Here is a 22,981-nt window from a genome sequence, read left to right as displayed (position 1 = left end):
ACCTTTTATTTGCGTGCTCACTGTACCTACCACAACATGTCATAGCACACGTATCACAGTGAAAATACTGCTAATATCACCCACCTGGTTCAATGCAGTCTGGGGTCCAATATACATGTGAACATTTCATCAGAAACATAAGGGGTACTTATCCTTCGCGCGTGATGACGTGATGTGTTGGGGTCTGTCAAAAGTTGGTGTCCTAACAACTAAACTATGTACATCGGCGTCCCATTGTGAGTGCGGCATGTAATATTTGGCTTATAAATAAATCATAAATAATGAAATATTTTCTTTTCAAGATGCGCGTTGAAAGAAAAACAATCGCCGATCACAGCGTAGTAACGATACATATCGCAGATGACCTCAGCTCGACGCCGCGGTAGACGGAACATCGATTTCTATTCGAATAGGTTATTGATTGACCATGGCTAAATCACCGTACGGAACGAACTCAGATATAATTAGGCTAGTTTGTCCTTGTTCCGAATGATATGCTTATATATCACGATGATGTACAGTTCGAACGAATGGGAGAAACATTTTTGTTCTGAGGGGGGGGGGCGTATTTTGTCAGTATACGGAGGCTGAAGTATGTTCACTTTCATAGCGATTTCTCTTTCTGGCAGTGTTTGTATTCACCATTTCTTTCATTTGTATTACTTCCCATCCTGTTGCTGCACCAGCAATGGTTCGTCCCTAAATTTATGTTGTAAATAAAAGCTATATAGTAATAATATAATTCGCTAATAAAGGAAATTGACTCTAGCGTTATGACAACTGCTAATGCTCGAACATACTTGTATTGTAACATCGCATACTTGGGAGCCTTTGTAAACGGCTCTCCAAGACAAACACAATAAAAATATAAAATATAGTTTATTTTATCATTTATTGACCCTAGGTATCGACAAACAGGCATTTTTTCAAAAGAATGTGCCGCGTTTCCAAAAACAAAAAAACCTTGAACTATCATCGAAACACGTGAAACACGTACACTCTCTCTTCTTACACAAATACACAAGCGCACATTATAGGAAGTGTCTGTCTGGAGACTAGCGGAGAGGCGGGGGGGGGGGGGTTACCAACACTGCCATAAGTTATGTGTTTGTACCTAGTAATTTTGCGGAAATATTTCTATGATGATTTTAATAATCAAATGTCGCACCAAACCGTAATTTGTAATTAAAAATCATGTGACCACAAATCAGTAGACATCATTAGTATATACTAATTTACGAACTTTTATTTTATTACGGGGACTGGAGGATATTTTTATCAAGTCCTGGATATCGACAATGTATAAAACAGCTCATTTTGATTCCCACGATACTGGTATCAATGAACAACTTTTACAATTGTATGATAGTGATGCTTCAAATACTTTTACATGGGCTTCATCGTCCAATCGAAATATGCGCTTAATTGCCCAAGTCTAGAAGGAAGTATGCTTAGAAATTATATAAAAACGGACTCTGCATAACCAAACAACCGCATACTTAGAACGTCAAACTTTGTAATATTTCAGTAAAATGGTAAGTTGTTGATTTGTGCACATGCGAATAATAGGTATTTTTTTTAGGTATTTTAAAAGCCTAAGTAATTCCACCATGGATATCATGTAATCTCTGCTGAATGAAAGAATCAAAATCATTTTGTTTTGGAAAACCAAAGGGAAGTACATATTTTGTATATGAGGGTAAAGCTTTGAGTATTTTCCTCACCTAAGGTACCAAGACAGACAGTAAAGTTAGTTTGTCATTTAAAAAAAAAACACCCAGCTATTTAAAATACGTTTAGTCACTAGATGATATCCATCGAATGTTCACGACTCGTGTTGTTACCCCAGTTTTCAATTTGATCTTTAGTGACGATGGTATGTCAAGTCTTCACACACATATTTCATATATGCACCCTTCATTTATGACATGTTTGGCAGAACCATCTGATAAGGCTAGACTGTTGACCATACGACCAAGCTTGGAGAGTTTCCTTCCGGTTCATTACTGGCAGCTTAGGTTATTAATATGCATGGATTTTTACGCAAATCTAATCAAATCTGTACATTAGTAAACAGCATGAATGTAGTTTCATCAAAATCCTATGAGTTGTTTTTAAGATATCAGTGGAACAGCTACAAATTAGCTAATTATCATGCAAATTAGGTTATTAAAATGCATGGTTTCCTAAAAAATCTAATCGAATCTACGCATTAGCCAAGAGCATATATGCATCAAGTTTCATCAAAAATCAACATATGGATCTTGAGATATCAGTGGAACGGACAGACACACCCTTCATACACACACAAACGCACTAACTGTGAAGAATAAGGTGTTACCATATCATTTCATCGAAAATTGATATTACAAAATTGAGTGAAAGTGTTTTATCTATTGTTTCTTATGGTAAGGATATATGTCAAAATTTGACTTGGTGATACATGACTTACAAGTAAAGTACTAGTTCATGTCTAAAGTTTTACAGTCGAGTTTTAATGACAGACATTTTCTGTTGCTATTTAATGTATAATACCGATATTTGACATTTTTTCCCTAAAAGCTTGACAGTGAACTAAAATTCCACACACCTTTTTAAATACTAATTAAATACAGACTGATTTTGACACAAAATATCATCACTGTTATGCACGCATATCAAAAACCTACAAGATGTTTTATTTGTCTAATCATGCAATATACTCCAGTTTATATACTCTTAACTCCATCTGCTGAAAGCCCCCAAAATTCAATAAAATATATCAAAATAAATATGTGCATTATACAACAGAGTTGCATCAAATCATGAGGTCTTTAATCAATCTATTTGACGAAACAATGACTTATGTATACTTTTGCAGTCATAGGATGCTGTTGATAGCAGTCATCTATGAGGATTTTTTGGTATAAAGATACCTAGAATTTGGGACCCGATGCCAATTCAAGTCAGGATAGTGAACCGATTTGCTTTCAATTATTAGTTAATACACATTAATTTTCCACATCCCACTATGGATGTCACATGGTCACTGGCCACATAGCTACACGATCTTCAGATGATTGTCAATGCTTAAATTTACAGTTTTCATTCAACCAATCACATTTACGGTACATAGCTGATCATGACAAGATATTACTAGCACTGTAACTAGGCGTTAGTGGAGTGACTTAACATGGACTTTCTACTAAGAGAATACATACCTCAAAACCACATATACAAGAGCAATGAAGAGTATAAAAATTGTGTTATTTAATTATCAAGTATGATACATAGTATCCAAGTACATGTCATACCAAAAATACAGATTATAAATTAATATTTACAATTCATTGGCACAAAAATTCTAAGACTAGAACCTCTTCCCAAAATACTCTAATCCTGTTTGAAGTCAACACGATTTAATCTTATTCGTTTTTTCACTTTTCAAGAGATCACAAGTTTGAAAATTATGTTGCCACATAAAATACCATCCTTCGATTCACAGTTAGTGCTGACTTAGTTTGGAGGGGTGACCTGAAGTAAATGTTCATTGGCTGACAAAGATGATCATTTACAGCCCAGTTATAAACATGTCAGAATGATGATTTGGGAAGTTTAATGTTTGATTGTGAAAAATCTATGAACAATGGACTACCATGGTGAATCAGTTGTGGGCAGGCCTTACCTACAGATCAGTCTGCACATGTGTGTTTCCATGGTAATGTACTGAATTCATGGAGAAAGCCTATCAGTGATGACACAGAATTGTTACATAGCTATTCACCAGGCCATTCTTGGATGTACTCCGAATCCGAGACTAATCATCAAAATGAAATGACATTTAACACATCCAAATTATAAAATAAACACAAAAAGGCATTTTAAAAAGTTTAACAAATACTTATATTAATAAATTAATTTTCCTACCTGTAAATACCCAAACTGATTTATGCCTATGAGTACTTTTTTTTTATATATGTGGATAACTCATGTATTTTAATGAGAACAGCCTGAAATAAGGCTTTTGCCCAACCTGTCAAATGCATTTATCACATTTGCATTTGCCAAACTACTAGTATCTCATTTGCAACATCTAATTATGATATTAGTATCACTTGATCTCATCATATATTTCGACCACATATTTTACCACAGTACACTAGAGATTGAATAGACTGGTTCAGGCAAAGCCTTTTTGTTTTTTTTTGTTAGCACAAGGGTGATCATAGAGTCAGTTGGTGATGTTTGTGTTTTCTGAGAAAGTTTAGATCACCATTGTAGTGGATAAAATATGCAGCAAAAATTGTGATCAATTTGCAACACTAATTTATACAAAAATAATGACAGATTGCACGAAAGCCAGACTGAATACAAAAGTGGTCATAAAAATAGACAGCAAAACAAATACCATTTTGCATGATACCTAAAACATTTTGGAAACCTTATCCCTGAAACTTATTAAATTTATCGGGAAGCAAATATAAAATATATCATAACTACTTTATTACCACCACAGTAAAAATGTAGTCTGAATCGGCTTTATTTTCGTAGTTTACAACTTACTGAAATATAAATCAAGTCAAGTCAAGAAATTGATGTGCACAGTTGAAAAAAAAAAATGCTGTGACAAACATTTTTAACTGTGGTGACCAGAGACAGAAAATGCTGGATTTCTAATATGTATAAAAATAAGAAAAATTACATTGATTTATTTATGAGTTTAGGGTGACTAAACAAACTTGCTGTAATTGTACACAATGTACTTCATGAAGGTAACTAAACCATAGAAGTATACGGTAGTTCATCTGTAACCTTTTTTCTTCAATATCACTTTCCCCCACAAATATGTATATCATGGCCAGCATTTGCATTAATTATGCAATGGGTTTTATTTAATTACAGGTTAAGTTAAACAGCATATGATGACTCAAAGCTCCATGTTATGTCCTGGATTATAAAATCTGAAGGAAAATGCAACTAGCATGCACACGAGTATTATCTTTCAACCAATGATACAAAACTTAAAGCTATCAATGTGTTCCGTTTTTCAGCTATTTCTGATTGGTTAATTCTTAAATACTTAAAAAAGTGCATATACATACTGGTTTTTGGAACTAAAACAACCCTAAAATGATACCGGTAATTTCTTCCACATCACATGTAGTCATTTAATACAAGGATTTCAAATTTCCAGTGGTGCTAACTAATGTGTGTCGGTGTTCTTTCACAACATCATGAAAAGATGTACATAAAAAGCAAGTTGCAACATGTGTAGAATTTCATTGAGTGACTGACAGAGATAGAAATAATTTTTTTTTCTCAATCAACCTATGAGATGCAATCATCTACACTGTAACACATAAGCCAACACCATTACAAGTTTGAATCCTTATTTCAACCACATGTCATATGGAAGTAAAATCAAACTGAAAGATATGCTCAGATTACAAAACAGGTTAAGGTGACAGTGTCAACTGTGCTTCCTCTGCATAGTCAAATCCATGACCACTTTGACTGAGTTGAGATATGCTTCGGTCAGTAGTAAGCTCATCAAACTGAAAAACAAACAGAAATCTTAGTCACTAAACATGACTAAATTCACCTTCTATATCATTCTAATTGATTGCAATTTTATTATCTGCAATACACCTTTCCAATAGTCCATGCTCTCTAGCGATGAATACAATAAAGGTACAATATCAGATATTGAAAATACAATTAATTAGAATGATCTAACAGTGAAATTTGTTAACTTTGCATAAAATCCAAGAAATCAAAATCAAACTTTTTGAATAACACACTAGAACTGAAAGTTAATACTGTGGAATACTTTATTTTCGCTGGAATTAATTTTCGCTGAAAAGGCTTTTTGGGCGTTTTGCTTGGAATTTATTTTCACTGATTTTTCATGAGTTTAATGTGAAATATAGGGAAAAAAGTATATTCGCTGGATTTTATTTTCACGAAATCATCCCTTCAGCGAAAATAGCGAAAATAAATTCCAAGCGAAAATAAAGTATTCTACAGTATTGTGTTATTAATAAACAACTTGTTCACTGATTGCACAAGTGAAGTGGTTAATTTTCTTAGTTCTTAGTCCCTGGATTTGGACCACATGCTATTCTGTGTAAATTATAGTGCACAGTATTTAAAAAAACAAAACAAAAAAAACATGGCCATGTTAAATATTTTAGACATTTTTATTCATCTCTCAGACAGTTTGCGTGCATAATTTGAGGTTATTACGAGGATACCTCAAAGTATGCACAAAGACAGTACAGCGGAAGTATCGATCAACGTGAAGCGGAGGTCGATGTGACGGCGTACTGTCTGATTGCATACATGTACTTTGAGGTATTCTCATAATAACCTTATTATTATACATCTTTTCCTTTTCGAAATCCAAAATGTTTAGAACAGAATCAGCAAACTTCATTGTGTGGAGTCCGGTCAAACTGTGGTGGCAGCCATGTTTGTTTTTATTATTAGAGAACGCTTATGCGAGTATTTTGTATTTCCTAATATGGTAGGATGAAAATACCCTGTAAAATACTGAAAAATTTTGGCACGCTGTAACTTATGGCGTTACAGTGACAGATGTATAATAATATACAATACATGCATCACATCACTTGCTGAAAGCCTCCACAAATAATAAATGAATTGGGTTGGCAACCGCAGGTGATGGTGATAAGCAAATTATTTTATTTGCTCAACATTATTTCATGTTTGTCTGCTATAGATTTTTACCTTATCAGTACTGCTAGCAAGAAAATCATCATCAATGTCTTCTTCAATCTCCTCAGTCATACTGTATGTAGGTTCTGTTATTCCAGACAGTCCTTCAGGTTGGCTTTGGCTTGGCTGGGTTTGGCTGTCATGAGAACTACTACTGCTGAAGTTTTGGTACAAAAACCACAGGCACACATACATACAACACACACATCGTACCACATAATGAATATTGACGTGAACATGGTAGGGGATATATATATAGAATAATAAACAAATTGACAATGTAATGGGAGTTTATAATTCAAACAGTGACAGGAAAAAAACCCAAGAATTATAAGTATAGGTGTATATATAACAATGAATAATCAGAACATGAATAAAAAAAAATGGATGATGTGTTAATGACAAATGAGACATACAGTAAAACAACCAACAGTCATTCAGTGACAACCATCAACAAAAAATATTAGACAAAATAGATGATAATATTGTCAACACAAGGCATGCATGAGTTTACAAATATACCATACACCAGATGAGTTATAAGAATAAACATGCAATAACATACCACCATCACATCAAACAGAAAAGGAGAAAAGAATAGAAAGGTTTGTGGTGAATTATTGTGTATTACATGTCCAAATATAAAGGGAATATTTATTGCAATATAAATCAGTGAACAAATTAACCCTGTTTTTCTTGGGTTTTGCATAACATGAATCAGAATACAATAATTACATGCTACACACACTGAAATTAGATTTTCAGTGAAAAGGAATCGTTTAAAAGCCTTATTGCTTAGAGACAAATTTTGTTTGACAGAAATGTCTGTTCATATATGTCTTAATTTTATAAGAAATACCAGAAAAATAGTTTGGAATAGACAGGTTATAAAGTAATTTTAAATTAATATAAAACAGTTATAAAAAATTCTAATATTCTACACAATCTATCACCATAATAATACATGCATAGATATCCTGAATAATGCACCATAAATGTTGTTCGATTGTTCACATTATTCATTACTTCATGATACCACCAATTGCAGTTTACAATGATACACAAATGATGCAAAATATTACATAAATAGATATGTTATACATCTAGGTTGCTGCTTGGCAATGGTCAAAATTTTATTTCGCAATTTGTTTCAAATTTATTTGTCAATGCTGCGAAATAATATGTGTGTTCGTAGCACATCACTGAAAATTGCGCAAATATTGGGCTGAGAGACGGGTCAACCACCTGCCTTTTTCTAAAAGTGATATATTGTCAATGAGCATGTCTAGCATTGTTATGATGCAACAAAAATCAATTTCAAAATTAATATTCTAATATTGACTATTTCATTGAAATCAAAATGAATGGATTGAGCAGCAGTTCAGGGTCTGTACAACTCCTCCGACTGCTCAATCAAGCTAAGCTATTGAGCAGCATAAGTGACATAATATTGAGTATTCTGAGAACTTAAAATCACATATTTATCTCACCTTTGAAAGTCATCTTCATAGTCATCAGTTGGTGGGTTATCATCCCTGGGTGTGATGCCCGGTGATGTATAGCCCGCTAATTTATCTATGCTTTCTAAATCTTTGTCAAGACTCTGTAACTCTGAGTGCTTAACACCCTCTGCAAAAAAGGAAAACAAATTAGGAAACTAACCATTAAATCTAGCCACTAGAAATGTTCAATAATACAAATACTTGAGGGAGTTACAGGCAAATAAATTTTATGAGAGTCACTGTGAAATTATCAGTGCTACAAAATTTCGTGATTTTCTTGAACTTTTGATCTTGTACAGTTTACACAATTATACACAGGGCTTGGAGACCATTGCCAAGAATCCTGCATCAGAATAGTCAAATATTTCATATACTGTAAAATGACTTAATTTTCACTGGGTTTAATTTCACTGATTTAGCATTTCAGGCATATTCATTGGGTTTTTAATTCAAGGTTTTATCATTTAGATAACATGTTCTATGCTCAATTATGCATATTCACTGGGTTTTAATTTAGCGAATTTTCCAGTCAGCGAAATAAGCAAAATTAAAACCTAGTGAATAATTAACTCTTTTACAGTATGATTAGTTTATTTTATTGAAATTATTTTTGCTTCATTTTATTGTTATCAATTCACTATTATTATGTGGTTATCATTAAGTGGACTATGCAGTCAATGTAATGATAATGAGTGAACAGTTGTATCTAGTAATTTATTTATTTGGAAGTCCAACACAGATTTAATACAGTTTTAAAAAAATACCATAATTTGCACTGACAGGGGGGTATAGTACCTTGTTGTCACAACAAGCCTTTTAATAGGATCAACCTAAAGCGATACTATTTTGTATTCACACACCTACATGCACAGAAATGATGCTAGGATACTACAAGCAATTGTACTCTTACTTACCTTTAGGACTCGCAACTCCAGGCAGAGGTGGTGCATCTTTGAGTGAACCGAGACCACTGCTGCTGAGAGGTGGCGCTCCTGACAATGAAGTTAAGCCTGCCTGTTTAGAAGGTGGACTCTTCGGAGGTGAAGACCTGCCTTTTCTGAAAAGATGAAGGCAATGTTATTGGTTAAATCATGGAATGCAAAAACAGTTCTCACTTGGAGTCTTTTTAACAAATTTAAACGGCTTGATTATAATAATCTATGAACTTTTGATTAAAAAAAGAACATAATAAATGCAGGATGATTGTCGAATCCAAGTTCAAGTAAAAATCACATATGATATGATTTTTAAAGGATGATGGTCAATTGGTCATCATATGCATATTCAAATTTCATGTAAACAAACAATGTGTTTTCAACATGTTATGTACATTGCTATGAGTTCCATATTGGACAGGACGTGGTGCAACAACTACCATCCTTTAATGAAAGGTAATCACACTTACGAGAAGACATTTTTACTGTTATCTGGGAGTGGTTCATCAAAGAATGCATCTTCTAAACTGTCATTTCTTTGTATTCCATTTGAAGTTTTGGGACTGCTTTGATTTGACGCTTTCTCCTTTTTCTTCTTACCATTCTCTGGGGATTTCTCTCTCTGTATGATCACAAAGTAAAATATGTTAACAGCTTTATTTTTCACGATATTTCAATTTGTGAGTTATTAGGTAAAGCTGTAAAATTTTGTAATAGGTCAATGATAATACTGTAGGCTACAGTCACAAAGCTACTGAAGTTTTGTGTTCCCAATGCCATCAAATTATCATATTGCACAAACTGATAGTGCCGTTGAAAGTCACAAACATATGAAACTGTCAGGCACCAGTGAAAATCAAAATACCTATTGAAGACAATTTAAAAATTTAACACTTCATTAATACTACTGGTAACTAAGTCAATGCTACTGAGATACAGAAAATTCTTTTTTTTTTGTCTCCTTGAATATATCCATCAATTAGCCTAAATTAAAAGCACATCTCAATAGAAGCGAAAATAAACAAAAAATGTCATATAATGTGTGTTGGATTATTGAAACATGACTTATTTTGACTGGAGACAGACTTTGCTCAATTCTGTTAGCTACTAATAGAGCAAAATACAGTATAGTGAAAAATCAACATTTGATGATGATTAACAGGAAATTTTACGACATGGGGCGAAATATCATCAATGTAACAATATTATATATACATTGAATAAAATCATCTATTATAACTAAATGTATGTTTTGCTTACCCTGGGTGAATGTTTAAGTCTGGGTGAAGTTTGTACAATATCCGATACATCATGGGCTACCACACCTTTACATAACACAAATAAACGTCTGTACATTGCTAAAAATTCTTCAAAATCAATTCCTGTAAAAATAAATATTGCCAATTAGCAAAAAATGGCTACTCGTATTTATCTGACTATCTGAACGATCACAGATAGCGCGTGTATCACAGATACATATTCTTGCCTAGGTTTAATAATAGAAATCCCCTTTTTCTTTTATCAATACTATCTGAGATAAAAGAGAACGCACAGACCTAAGGTTGCTCAATACAGTTTTCCAAACATAGTTTTCTGCGAGAACAGTCTCAACATGTATAACCCAAGTATTAGCAAAGGGGCAATTTTATGTTTTACTTTAACTCCCATAGAGTTTTATGTATTAACTCTGTAACCCACCTACAGTAATATCATATTCATTTCAAAACTTAGGTCCGAACCTATGAAATTTTGTTTCCACCTAGGACCATGAATAGCAATAAGCAATCTATTCACAAAATATAAACAAAAGTTTGTGAAACTGTATTGAGCATCCTAACCAAAATAAAATGCTGAAATTCAATCACCTATAGACTTTGAGGGGTATATTGGTTGGTTAAAAGTTCATTTTATTTGTGTTTCATCAGGATATTAAAAGATTTTCCACACTTCATTTTAACCATCTGTAACATACGTTACTTACCACTGCTGAAGTCTTTGTCCACAGATCTGAATTCATCATTGACATATCGATCTAACATGTTTCTGAAGATTAAAAGCAACATATGAGTACCATAATAAGCAACAATCCATTTTCAGGCAATCTAGAACAATGAGCCATTTCACCTGTATCTGCACCCACAGTGATGAGGAGTCTAGATTTTCTACACTACAAGGTAATTTTTGAACTGATTATGACAAAGAACTCCAAAAATTATAATAGGCATACATAGTGTAGAAATAAAAGCTTGACTATAGTATGTAGAATGACTGAAAAATTTGTAGCATATATACACACGTTGAAAATGTATCAGAAGAAAAGCAGAAGTTCAGACACATCAACAAGGAGTTGCGAATATAAAGTGGAATAGTCCATTAATGCAGTGTCTCTTCTTTCAAGTTCTCTGACAATACATATAATAGAAGTTTCTGGGCATCCAATATGGAATTTTCAGAATATAAAATTGCTCTCATGGTATAATAAACAAGCAGCCTGTCGGCTGAGATAGCTCCGCTGTTAGCAATGCACATGGCAATTAAAGAACAGAAGATATCATTAGAAAATGAACAAATCTGAGAGAGGTTCACATGTAGTACCTATATGTATAATATATCAAAGCAATTGGACTTGCGGTTTTCAACAAGAAGTCGAAAATATCACTTTTTACCAAAAATTACAAAAATATTCATCAAAATTAGAGAATTAAAGATATCATTATGAAATGAAAAAATCTGAGAGAGGTCCACATGTAGTACCTATATATGTAATATCAAAGCAATTGGACTTGCGGTTTTCAACAAGAAGTCGAAAATATCAATTTTTACCAAACATTACAAAAATATTCACCGAAATTAGAGAATTAAAGATATCATTACAAAATGAACAAATCTGAGAGAGGTCCACATGTAGTACCTATATATGTAATATCAAAGCAATTGCACTTGCGGTTTTCAACAAGAAGTTGAAAATATCACTTTTTACTAAAAATGACAAAAATATTCACCAAAATTAGAGAATTGAAGATACCATCATGAAATGAAGCAATCTGAGAGAGGTCTACCCAAGGTACATATACACCAAGTATCAAAGCATTCAGGCTTGTAGTTTTCAAGAAGAAGTCGAAAAAGTAAAACATTGACACGGACGACGACGACGGACAATCACTCATATGATAAGCTCCGCTCGACAAAGTCGACAGCGGAGCTAAAAATAACAGTATTTTACAATAGGTGTAATACTAATTGGATCAAATTTCATTTGCCAGGATAAATACATGGACAAGGAAATGTGAAGTCTCTTACTTATGAAAGTGAGGAAAAATATCTAAGAAGAGTCCTCTGAGTTCATCTTTATCTATCATACCGTTGTCATCCTGAAAAAATAGAAACAAGATTATTGAGTTATGTAAAACAAGAGTCTAAGTACAATTCAAGATTTTTAGAGGTTATTTCAAGGACACTGTGTACTGAATGACAAAGGAATAGCTATTTTAATGTGTTTTTTGCCAATAAATTATGATTGTTTCGTGAGGGATGAAAACTTGAATATGCCATCTTTATTATTATAGGATGATTCCTAAGCTTGGTGGGGGAGAGGCAGATTCATTCCTTATCTTGTAAGTGGATTTCCTTACATGGTAGAATGCAGATAAGGCAACATTGAAGTTGGCTGTAACTACAGTAATCAAGTTACACTGCAAAAGGGATGTGCTTTATATACCAATTTCAATATTGGTGAAAGCAATATATCATATACTAATTTCAATGTGCAGCATAGGAGACAGCATACAGTTGAGCAGGTAACTCACCTTGTCATACTGCTCAAATTTTTGTCTGGCATCCACAACTTGCTTACTTGTCAAATCCTACATTGAGAAATCAAAATATGAATATACAGGAAACTAAGGCATATGCATGTTTGGAACTTCATGATCATTCAACTATTAAGTAAAATACTAGTAGATGGATTGACAATGAAGAGATGAATTTACCAGCTATAGACAAACACAGTGTAGTTGTGGGCGATACCAGTAAAAGATGGTTTCATTGAAAGATAATGAAGTCCTACTATGTTTGTTGCCACAAATTTTAGTTTAAACTACTGATAATGAAGATTTTTATCAAACGCTAGCAACCTAGTATTTCTTTATTACTTCATAGATTCCAAAAAGCTGGTCAATGTACAATCTGATTAAAATCTGATGTAGTGTACGGGCTTTAATTATTTTGGCTATAAACTTGTTTTAATTTTATTTTTATTACCTTTGTTATTAATGCCCTTTTATCTCATTATTTTACTTTGATTTTGATTTTGTGATTTTTTTTTAATTCCGCCGTACCTACATCTGATCCGACGCCTATGTAACGAGATTTCAACGAGACCCACTATCGACGATTTTAGTCAACGAATCACATACCTCCTTCTATAGCGTACATGATGACGTCACCGGGTGGCAAACACACTCAAATAAAATGGCGGATTATACCGACGTTAGCGACCGTGAATAACACGGCTTTTCGGTAAGTTTATCATTGTCAAATGCAACGAAAGTCATTTTTATGTTAATATTGTGACTCGAATGGTTCGACTTTAGATCGTTATTCCGCATAGTTATTCTGGGAGTGTTGATTTTGTTTCCACCGGTTCGACCGAACACCAGTGTCTTTTTCCAGTCGCCTGCCCTGGAGACGGGTGATGTTTTGTTGACGATTGGGCCAAAATCGTCTACGGTATTGAAGCTGTAAATATTCATCAAATTGTATCAACATTTTGTACATTATACAATAACTCTTTATTAAAGTAATTAAGCTGATTTGGACTGGAATAAAATATTTTTTATTTGGAACACATCGCAATTGATCAGGAAATATTTGTTTGCTCCAATTTTCTGCGTCGATGCCGTGGGCCGGTGACCGTTATACAATTTAAAATCAGTTTGCATTGTTTACTATAGCTGTTTACAGTGTTCTAATCATTACGATTTACTTATTTTTTTGCTTCCATTCTAGATAATTATGCTCAGTGATGTAAAATTGAAGCGATGACTGAATGAACGAACCTTGGCTGGCGAAGATGTATCTGGAAGTGTACACATTTGTTGGAAGTGAAAAAAATATTCAATGTAATGACAAAAATTGTAAAATGCTGTGGAATTTCTTTTGCAAATAAAAATATACTAGCAATTTTCTATTAATGGTTTATTCAAGTGGGCAAAATATAATGTACAGAAAGATTGCCCGTATACACTGAAAAGTAAGCAACCGACAGCTTGTATAAAAGGGGGTCTGTGATTGGCTGTTACTTACGCGAGATTTGAACGGGACATACATAGGCGTCGGATCAGATGTAGGTAGGGCGGAATTAAAAAAAAAAATCTCAAAATCAAAGTATAATAATAAAATAAAAGGGCATCAATAACAAATATAATAAAAAAAAAAATTAAAATAAGTTTATAGCCAAAATAATTAAAGCCCGTACACTACATCAGATTTTAATCAGATTGGTCAATGTAGTGATACATGTGACAAAATGTAAATGCAAAACACATTTGGAGGCAGCCAGCATGCAAAGGTAAATATGTATTACATTAACAATTTGATCTATGTCTGGTATCTCAATACTACACAACCATACCGTAATTTATCTTTCAATGTTCTGTCTTACATATAACTAATTCTGTGAAATTGTCCAGCCATAAGTGAAAGATACATATTTACAGGGACAACCCAGACTCATGAGTTTTAACATTAAAATCCATTTAAGGAGGTACTGCGATTGACACATAGCAAGTTTTTTTTTGTAATGACAGTTTTCACCTGTAAAATATTCACCACATGGCATAGTAGTGTACAGTAGGCAATGTCACACACTAGATATATGGCAGACAACATTGAAAGGTAGTAAAAGCTGGATCTTAAAGATACAGTATGGATGAAAATATATATTTTTAAATATTGTTCTTTGACACTCCACATTGTAGACCAGCTAGGCTTATGATTTATCATCAACTAAAAAAGATGTATTTGCAAAACACATCACTGTATATGTTAGATAAAAAATCAAAACATTTAATACACATGTGAATTGATTTATATTGTGCAAACGAAAACAACAAGTGTAAATACATACAAAAAAATTTCGTTGTTTCATCAAACAAATACTGAGATGTGTGCTAAAGAACAGCATTTGGGTTATGATAAATCATAGTCCGATGTATTCATCAAAAATACAGTAGCATACAACAATATTAAAAATTACATGTTCTTGTCCATATTGTATCTTTAAAACTAAAACACATAATACATGTATTGATAAAACTTGTTCCATGATTTCAGTATGCAAAACTTCTTCACTCGCATCAAACAGAATAGATTGCAGTTGCTTTATGCTCAAATTCAATAATAGCACAAATCATGATTTTATATTCCAGTGACAAATATTTTCAATATCAGTGGTTAAACTCCTCTACTACCCACATACATTACCATAAAATCTGTATTAGAAGCAGTATCTCTAATAGAAGCCGCACCCACTCTTTTTGAACAATTGAGACCCAAAATTCACCAATTCTCATATGTGTAGATGCTCTAATAGAAGTCGCATCCCCTCTGTTACATTGAACCATTTTAATAGAAGCCACCGTTTCTAATACAGATTTTACAGTAGTACATTTTACGAAAGTTTAATCAATGTATCGCCTGCTGATGCCGTTTTTTCCCATTCATTTGTGTCATTTGTGAAGGTGTTGAATGGCTGAACGATATATTTCATGTTCCAAAACAAAAATCGAAGACAATTTCTAATTGTTTTACATAGTTTCTTGTCATTTGGTCACTGGTAATACATAATCACTTCAGAATGCAAACTTTTAAATTTGCATACCAGTAAGTTATTTATCTGTCAGATACCGAAACATGCAACATAGCACTGTGAACATGTATAGAGAACCAAATACTTTTATGAGCAAAACATTTCATTGATCTAGAACACCGTCCCTCAAGAGACGGTGTCTAGAATGACTTTCAGAGGAGACTCTTCCGGCACTTCCTTCTAGAGATTCAATGCATGTTTAGTAGATAACAGTTAATTAAAACTTAATTAATGCAAATTTGCACTACAGCAGCCTATTATCAACTACTATGTATGGATGAACAACACTGCTGAAATGTGAACCTTGATGCAAGACACATACTCAAGAGAAAATAATTCTTTTTTATTGTCAGTAATGTCATGCTTTTGATAACTGCTTTTGATAGTATGGTAGGGACATAGTTAAATCATCAACATCAGATTTCAAATAGTAGCATGCTTTTACAGCAAGTCTTAAAAGTATTGGGATAGCAAAGTAGCAAACTTGTTCACTAATTAGCTGATGGTTTTGAATTAAAACAAATTAACCTATAATTTGATTATTACCCTTCTTTATGACACAAAAAACCGAACTTGTTTATGCCGGTATATCATCTGCTTAGTCAAAACCAAATTTGTAAGGAAATTAGTGAGCAAGTTTGATAATTTTTTCACCCAAAATGATTAGAATATTGAATAAAGTGCAATCTGCTGAATTTTCATTGACCGATTCCGGAGAATGATGTAACATTTGTTCCCATACATTCTAGGAAAAACTGAGTTACAGTAGAATGACTTGAAAGCAAATTTGAGTTTGTGTCTTACAAGAAGGTACCAGTAGTACACAAATGCATGCAATTTTGAGCAAACATAAAAAACAAGAAGCTGAGCCAAAAAACCAAAACGTTATTTTATATAACTGCATTGCCAGCAAAATGACAATGAAAATGAAACAAAAACAACATAAAAGACGCAAATACTAAATAACTAAAAAAAAACACATAAGCACATGCATGTAATCATTCTATACCCAAAATTCCTAGAAGACAATCCATCCAGAGTGATACACGGAATACATCAACAGGCAATGGAAAAAAAAAAATACAAGTTCTAATGAACATGCAAAGTAATGGAACAAACAGCAATACTGGAATTTTGAAATAAAACAACAGGAAATGGTGGAGGTTACATTTACAAACAATTTAGCTGCAAGCTATAAAAAAATGTAATGTGATCATTAAATACGTAAATAACATGTAGAAGATTAACTGGAATCAGGTTTTTACTGTTTTTATTAGCTGAGAAATCCAGCAAAAAACATGAATGGAAAATATATCTAACTTTACATGAACTTTATTTTGATGCTGAACCAATAAAAATAAAATTATTAAACACAGGACAAGAATGTTAATAATTCCAGCTTAAATAAAATATTCTACAGTCACATCACATACACAAAGGTCCTGGTAACCTAGTTTTGAGAGAATTAGTCGAAATAGAATACCGGTACCATAGCAATAACTACAACTATGTAACCACTACCATATCGGTAATTGTAATGGACTTTGGAATACAAGTCAAACCTATAATTGCCATTTTTGTTTCCATTAAAAGATTTCACCAAAAGATAATGCAATTTTGTTTTATCAGAGTTTGGTGTCAAGCAGTGTGTCAGCTGGTATAAGCTCTGCTGTTTTCTGATGTATAATGAAAAAGGTATATCAAATGAATCAGTCTGGTCATTTCTGTTTTTTTTAAAAAGTTGTAAATTGTTTTTTTTACCAAAAATATTCCTTAAACAAATCTGACAGAGAAAAAATAGCCCTTTACTAAAATTCACTGAAATTAGAAAGTTGTAGGTATCGTCAGCATAAGAACAAATCTGGAAAAGAACCGAGCGAGAATTTATTGCATTCTCAGATAGAGGAATATTAAAAAAAAATAGAAATGTTTTTTTTTTAAGTTTATAGTTTATTTCCAAGTTAAACAGACATGACCAAACATTCTGTTGACCATTGCATTATCAGTGAACTTTTCACACACAAAAATGAGAATTAGCAAAGTTTGAGACATATTCCTATCTATGACAGTGTAACTACGGGTAAGTGTAGTAAATGACATATACCTTTGGCAGTACAATCTCCTGCTACAGTGACAAGATTAGCCAACAAGATGTGACATGAATGAAAGAGACAAAGAGCAGTAAGAAATATATTAGTTAATGTGCCAGAAACATTGTGTATAGTTAGAAGGCAGTGAATAGTGGGATTAGAGAATATATACCGGTAGTCAATTTGACTGAATGATAAAGAGACAGAAATATTTGATTGCCTTTGATAGGCATTCACCCAAAGAAACAAACATAAACATTTGGAGGAGTGATACTGATTACTGATTCGGAGGAAATGAAACATGAATATTTATATAATGTTAGTCCTTTTAAGCCAGTAGAAATTTTTCAATAGATTGTATCACAGGTGGATGTTAAATTATATAAACAGCGTTACCAAGTGGTGATAATATATAATTATCAAATATGGTTGCGCTGTTTATATTTAGAGAATTTCAACTATCATAACTTGTGTCCCGAGATAGTCAATAATTTAATGATAGTTCAAGATGGAGATATGTATATTGATTAATTATGTTAACTACAAATGCCGAATATTGAGGAATTATTAGAGACGCCTATTATAGAGCCAAATCCAAATTAGTTACATGTATGCTGAAACTAGAATACTTCTTTGACATACGTTGTGGACAAGAAGTACTAGAATATGAATATGACAATGTACATAATAACAATGCACATATGACATGTGAGATAATGTCAGACAACACACTTAAATTCAATACACATGATATGAACAATTATGATAAAACGTAAATAAGTATAAATATATAAACAAACAAATAAATAAATAAATAAATAAATAAATTATTGATAAAACAGATCAAAGACTGACATAAAACTTATATTAGATGGAATGAATAAACAGCATTAAACAATTTTAAGAACCAACAAAAATGGATGGTAACATATAAAGGAAATAGAAATCAATCAAACCTGCTCATCGTCCTGAGGAAGAGAAGAAAAAGAAGAGCAAGAAAAAAAAGTGGGTTGATTGGATGATACAAATATTTTCAAAGAGCTATGTATCAGTATCATTTATAAGATGAGTGTCATATACATATAAAGGTATGCTGAAATTCCAGTGAATTGTGAAAATGAAAACAAAATCGCAAAACTTAAGTGTTTGAAAGGGTAACTTTACTTCATGAAGATACCATCTTTTTAGCTTTAACTTGCTAATGGTACAACAACAAATGTGTCAACTAAATAAGACTGAATAAAACAAAATAAGTAATACCTCTGATGTTGAGCTGATTTTTCGCCTTCCTTTATTGTCAGCTGATATTCCTTTTTTCATAAGATAATATAATAGAGGTTTGTCTTGAGTTTTCTCAGAATCGACTACGTTGACTTCTCTTGCTAGAGTGTCTCTACTTTCATAGTTGCTACCCTGAAAGTAAACATCCAAGACAGAGTTATAGCCAAAAAATTGAAAGTGCCTGTCTTAAAACATTATCAAAATGAAAGATAACATCCAGAGTCTGTAACCACAGGCTTATCAGTGATTTTTTTTTGATTATTCATGGTTATTTCGATATTTACTGGTGGTTTTCAATCAAAATTATACAGGTTTGTAGAAAATTTGCCTGTCAAATGAAATTTTGCCGACTCAAATGTGGAGTGCCTGTCTAAAATGATAGGTAGATAGGTGGATTGCTAAAAGCCTGATCCAGGTTCATTCATTGACCTTAAAATACATCTCAAAATGTACATTCATACAAACTAAAATAAATGTGGCATTTTGATCATGACAACTTTGGCATATGCATAAACATCTATACTACTAATATAGCAAATAGGGTATTCTACTGTATACTGGGATCTGTAAGTGTAATAGCAACTAAGGTATTTTTCCTGTATCACCTCTTGCACACAAAAGTGAAGGGAATAGTATTCAGCATTTTCTGAATAACGCAAAATTCCTCAAATGCTACATGTGACAATACTTACAATATTAGTTTCTGGATCAAACACAGCCAAGGTGAAATCTAAATTGAAGTACTGAAGGAACTCGCGTACTAAGGATAATGTGAGAACACCTGCAATAACAGAAAATATACAATTAAGGTTTTAATATGGGAAATTTTTATGATAATTACACATGTGCCTGTACATATAAATGTGCATTTTCAGAAAGCTAAGAACAGAGAAAACAGATAAGCCTTGTCCATATATCATAAAAATATGGCAAATTATGAATGCAAGTGAATAGGTTAGCAGATAGCAGATGGCATTTTAAGGATGAAGTTCCTTTCAACATATTGAAGCACCCATATGGAGAAGGGGCTTGAATTAACAAAATCAATAATTTTTGAGACAAAGCATTAATATTTTTAGTACATTATTAGTAGTTCAGGTAGGGCTACTAATTTTGAAAAAATGGTATCCCCAGGACAAGATTTGGTAGCCTGTACGCCTTAGGCTCCTGTTCATTTTGAGCTCTGGACCATCATGGATTCAATTTTGGGATTGTGAGGGTACCAATTTTCAAGACAAAATGTTGAAAACTAATTGAAAAAGTATAGTGAAAATTTAAGGGTCCTAAGTCAGGTGGGACATCTAGGCAATTGCCTTTGTAGTCTCCATGAATTCTGGCCATGACTAATATTGCTGTGTTACCTATTCACACAGTGGCGTCAAATTACTTGATGCTGCATTTTGATTGGCTTATAAATACAATAATTGGAGTTACACAACATCGTCTTTTATCCCTTTATGTTTGTGAACACAGTGTTTATTAATAACTGTGAATGAGACATAATTGAATCCACACTGCAAATATGAATTAACAAAGAATAATGTTTTTATTTGTATTCATTTACTTCACATTAGTTAGCAAAGCCAATCTGTGTTAGTTTCGATGAGGAAAAAACTCCAAAGAACTAAATATGACAATGGAATTTTGTCAGAGCAGCTTGGCTGGTGGATAGTCTATTATTGTACAACATGATTCTATTTGAGGTATCATTCTGCAGATTTGATTTTTTTTTCAAGGAATTGTCTTACCTTCTTTAGTTGAAATAAATTTTTTAAGATCATGATTGATAAGTGGTGCTCCATTTTCAATGGATTCCTGTTCTTCTAGAGCAAGAAAGACACTTGCTCTCAACTGAGCCTAAGAAAAAAGAACATTTGATGTGATTCAGTATGTTACCTTAACTTTTCGATAATTTTAATTCAATCTCATCGTCTGAATAACATGGCTTTGCGAACTTGAGGTAAATATATTTCCAAATAACCTGAGCGTGAAATAATTAAATCCTGGCATCACTGTACAACAAGGGTGCAGAGTTTGATAAATGATTCCATTTTGCACTAGTGAGTGGTTCCGGTAAATAATTATTATTTCAACAATGTTTTAAAACCCAACCCATGCTGAAACCCCAAACCCTTGCAATATAAACTTCGACCCTAAAATCGCTATTAGAAGCCGCATCCTTAATAGAAGTTGCACCCACTCGTTTTAAATAATTGAGAACCAAAAATTCATCATTTCTCATATGTGTACATGCTCTAATAGAACCTGCATCCCCTCTATTGCAATTGTACCATTTTAATAGAAGTCACGGTTTCTAATACAGATTTTACCGTAACCCACTGAAGCCATAATTTCTCCCCCAAAACTGTATAATCCTTGATTGCTTGTGTCTTATGCAATCATTTATGGTGTACATATAACTGTCACACAACCTCAAACTACATCAATGCCTAAATCTGATCAGATGCGTCTGTAAAACATGCGCCCGACAAGAGTTGGCACAGCATATGTCAACTGAGAGTAAAAAAAAGAAAATCATGTTGAATTACCGAAGATAAACACTGTATTAAACACTTGCTGAGCAGAATATGCCAAGATATCGTGTCAAAACGATGAACAAATTAGTGAACAAAGATCATTCTGTCTAGGATTATCGATATATAAAATTTGGCTGGGTCAAACAATAGTGATTACATGTAATTTATATTAATCTCGAGAACTTGATTACCATGATGAAATAAAAATAACCTTTCACATGTGAACTTTAACAATGATCAATCAAATGATTTTACCTATCATCATAGGATTTCTGCTGAAGGTCCATGTCATTTTTAGTTCCTTAAATGATAGATTTTGATCACCTTGCAACACAATATTCAAGATCCTAGCTAGCCCTAACCCTTGATCCACAGTGTTGTCAGAGTGAACATCAGTCCTGAGCTCACAACAAGTGTTCGGACATGATCACTATGTTTCAGAATTTACCGTGTATTTGTAGTCAACTTAAGGTTTGGGTGGGAAACCCACAAGAATATGCGGCCCCCATCTCTTGCCGTACTATCACGAAACTTTAATCTTTTTTGACATGGCAACAGCGAACGTTTTCAAAATAAAAAAAAAATATACATTAACAGTACGTTAAGCTAAATGAATTGTACAGTGTGCTCAGTACTTGGTTATAAACGACATATTTGAACTGCACGAATAATAAGGGTCTGGCGAACGAAAACTTGTTCAGTCTTGAAAACAAACCACAATCACAGGCGCGAACGACATCGTACAATTTAGGACTGAGTTTTTCGAATTTCGTCGCTGATTTTAAAAACAAACGTCACTCGAATGAATACAAACCCTTATTTTTCCCAGGACACCATTGTTTTCCAATGTTTGAGCAACCAAATCTCTCAATTCCGTATCTTCGTCGGCTGACATGTTGATTGTTGTTAGTTGTCGATTGACCTCTGAATCTGAGCTTCCGAATACCGCCGAAACACGATCGGGATTGATCGGAATTTCTCATGAATGACATTGATGACGTTTTGGGTATTTTTAATTTTGATTCAAATTTCGAACTATATCGTGAGTTGC

The 22,981-nt window shown here is 33.1% G+C and overlaps 1 protein-coding gene across 6 annotated transcripts; it reads right to left on the bottom strand.

Annotated features, from left to right (window-relative positions):
* Positions 1-3,225: 3,225 nt before the first annotated feature.
* Positions 3,226-22,879, bottom strand: LOC100377771 (uncharacterized). 6 transcript variants are annotated; one of them, XM_078008296.2, is made up of 15 exons: positions 22,745-22,879; positions 21,142-21,250; positions 20,086-20,174; positions 19,373-19,525; positions 19,069-19,080; positions 18,127-18,147; positions 12,961-13,017; positions 12,455-12,525; positions 11,136-11,197; positions 10,415-10,536; positions 9,625-9,776; positions 9,134-9,276; positions 8,208-8,346; positions 6,730-6,874; positions 3,226-5,534 (listed from the first exon to the last, which is right to left on the bottom strand). In XM_078008296.2, exons 1-15 carry the CDS (start codon positions 22,823-22,825, stop codon positions 5,436-5,438), a joined length of 1,455 nt encoding a protein of 484 aa, XP_077864422.2. In that variant the 5' UTR covers positions 22,826-22,879; the 3' UTR covers positions 3,226-5,435. The 6 variants fall into 6 exon arrangements, with proteins under 6 accessions (XP_077864422.2, XP_085361042.1, XP_085361044.1 ...); XM_085504916.1 differs by having other exon boundaries at positions 6,730-6,871; XM_085504918.1 differs by having other exon boundaries at positions 6,730-6,853.
* Between the last annotated feature and the right edge of the window lie 102 nt (positions 22,880-22,981).

The sequence above is a fragment of the Saccoglossus kowalevskii genome, chromosome 11, assembly GCF_978046115.1.
Source record: "Saccoglossus kowalevskii chromosome 11, keSacKowa6.1, whole genome shotgun sequence".
Lineage (NCBI taxonomy): Eukaryota > Metazoa > Hemichordata > Enteropneusta > Harrimaniidae > Saccoglossus > Saccoglossus kowalevskii.
This window is presented reverse-complemented; position numbering and strand designations above follow the sequence as displayed.

Coding starts and splice junctions, on each gene's coding strand:
- LOC100377771 (XM_078008296.2), bottom strand. CDS start 22,825: ATGTCAGCCGACGAAGATACGGAATTGAGAGATTTGGTTGCTCAAACA. Junction 10,537..11,135: donor GGACAAAGACTTCAGCAGTG/GTAAGTAACGTA, acceptor TTATTTTTACAG/GAATTGATTTTGAAGAATTT. Junction 5,535..6,729: donor TTGCTAGCAGTACTGATAAG/GTAAAAATCTAT, acceptor TTTGTTTTTCAG/TTTGATGAGCTTACTACTGA.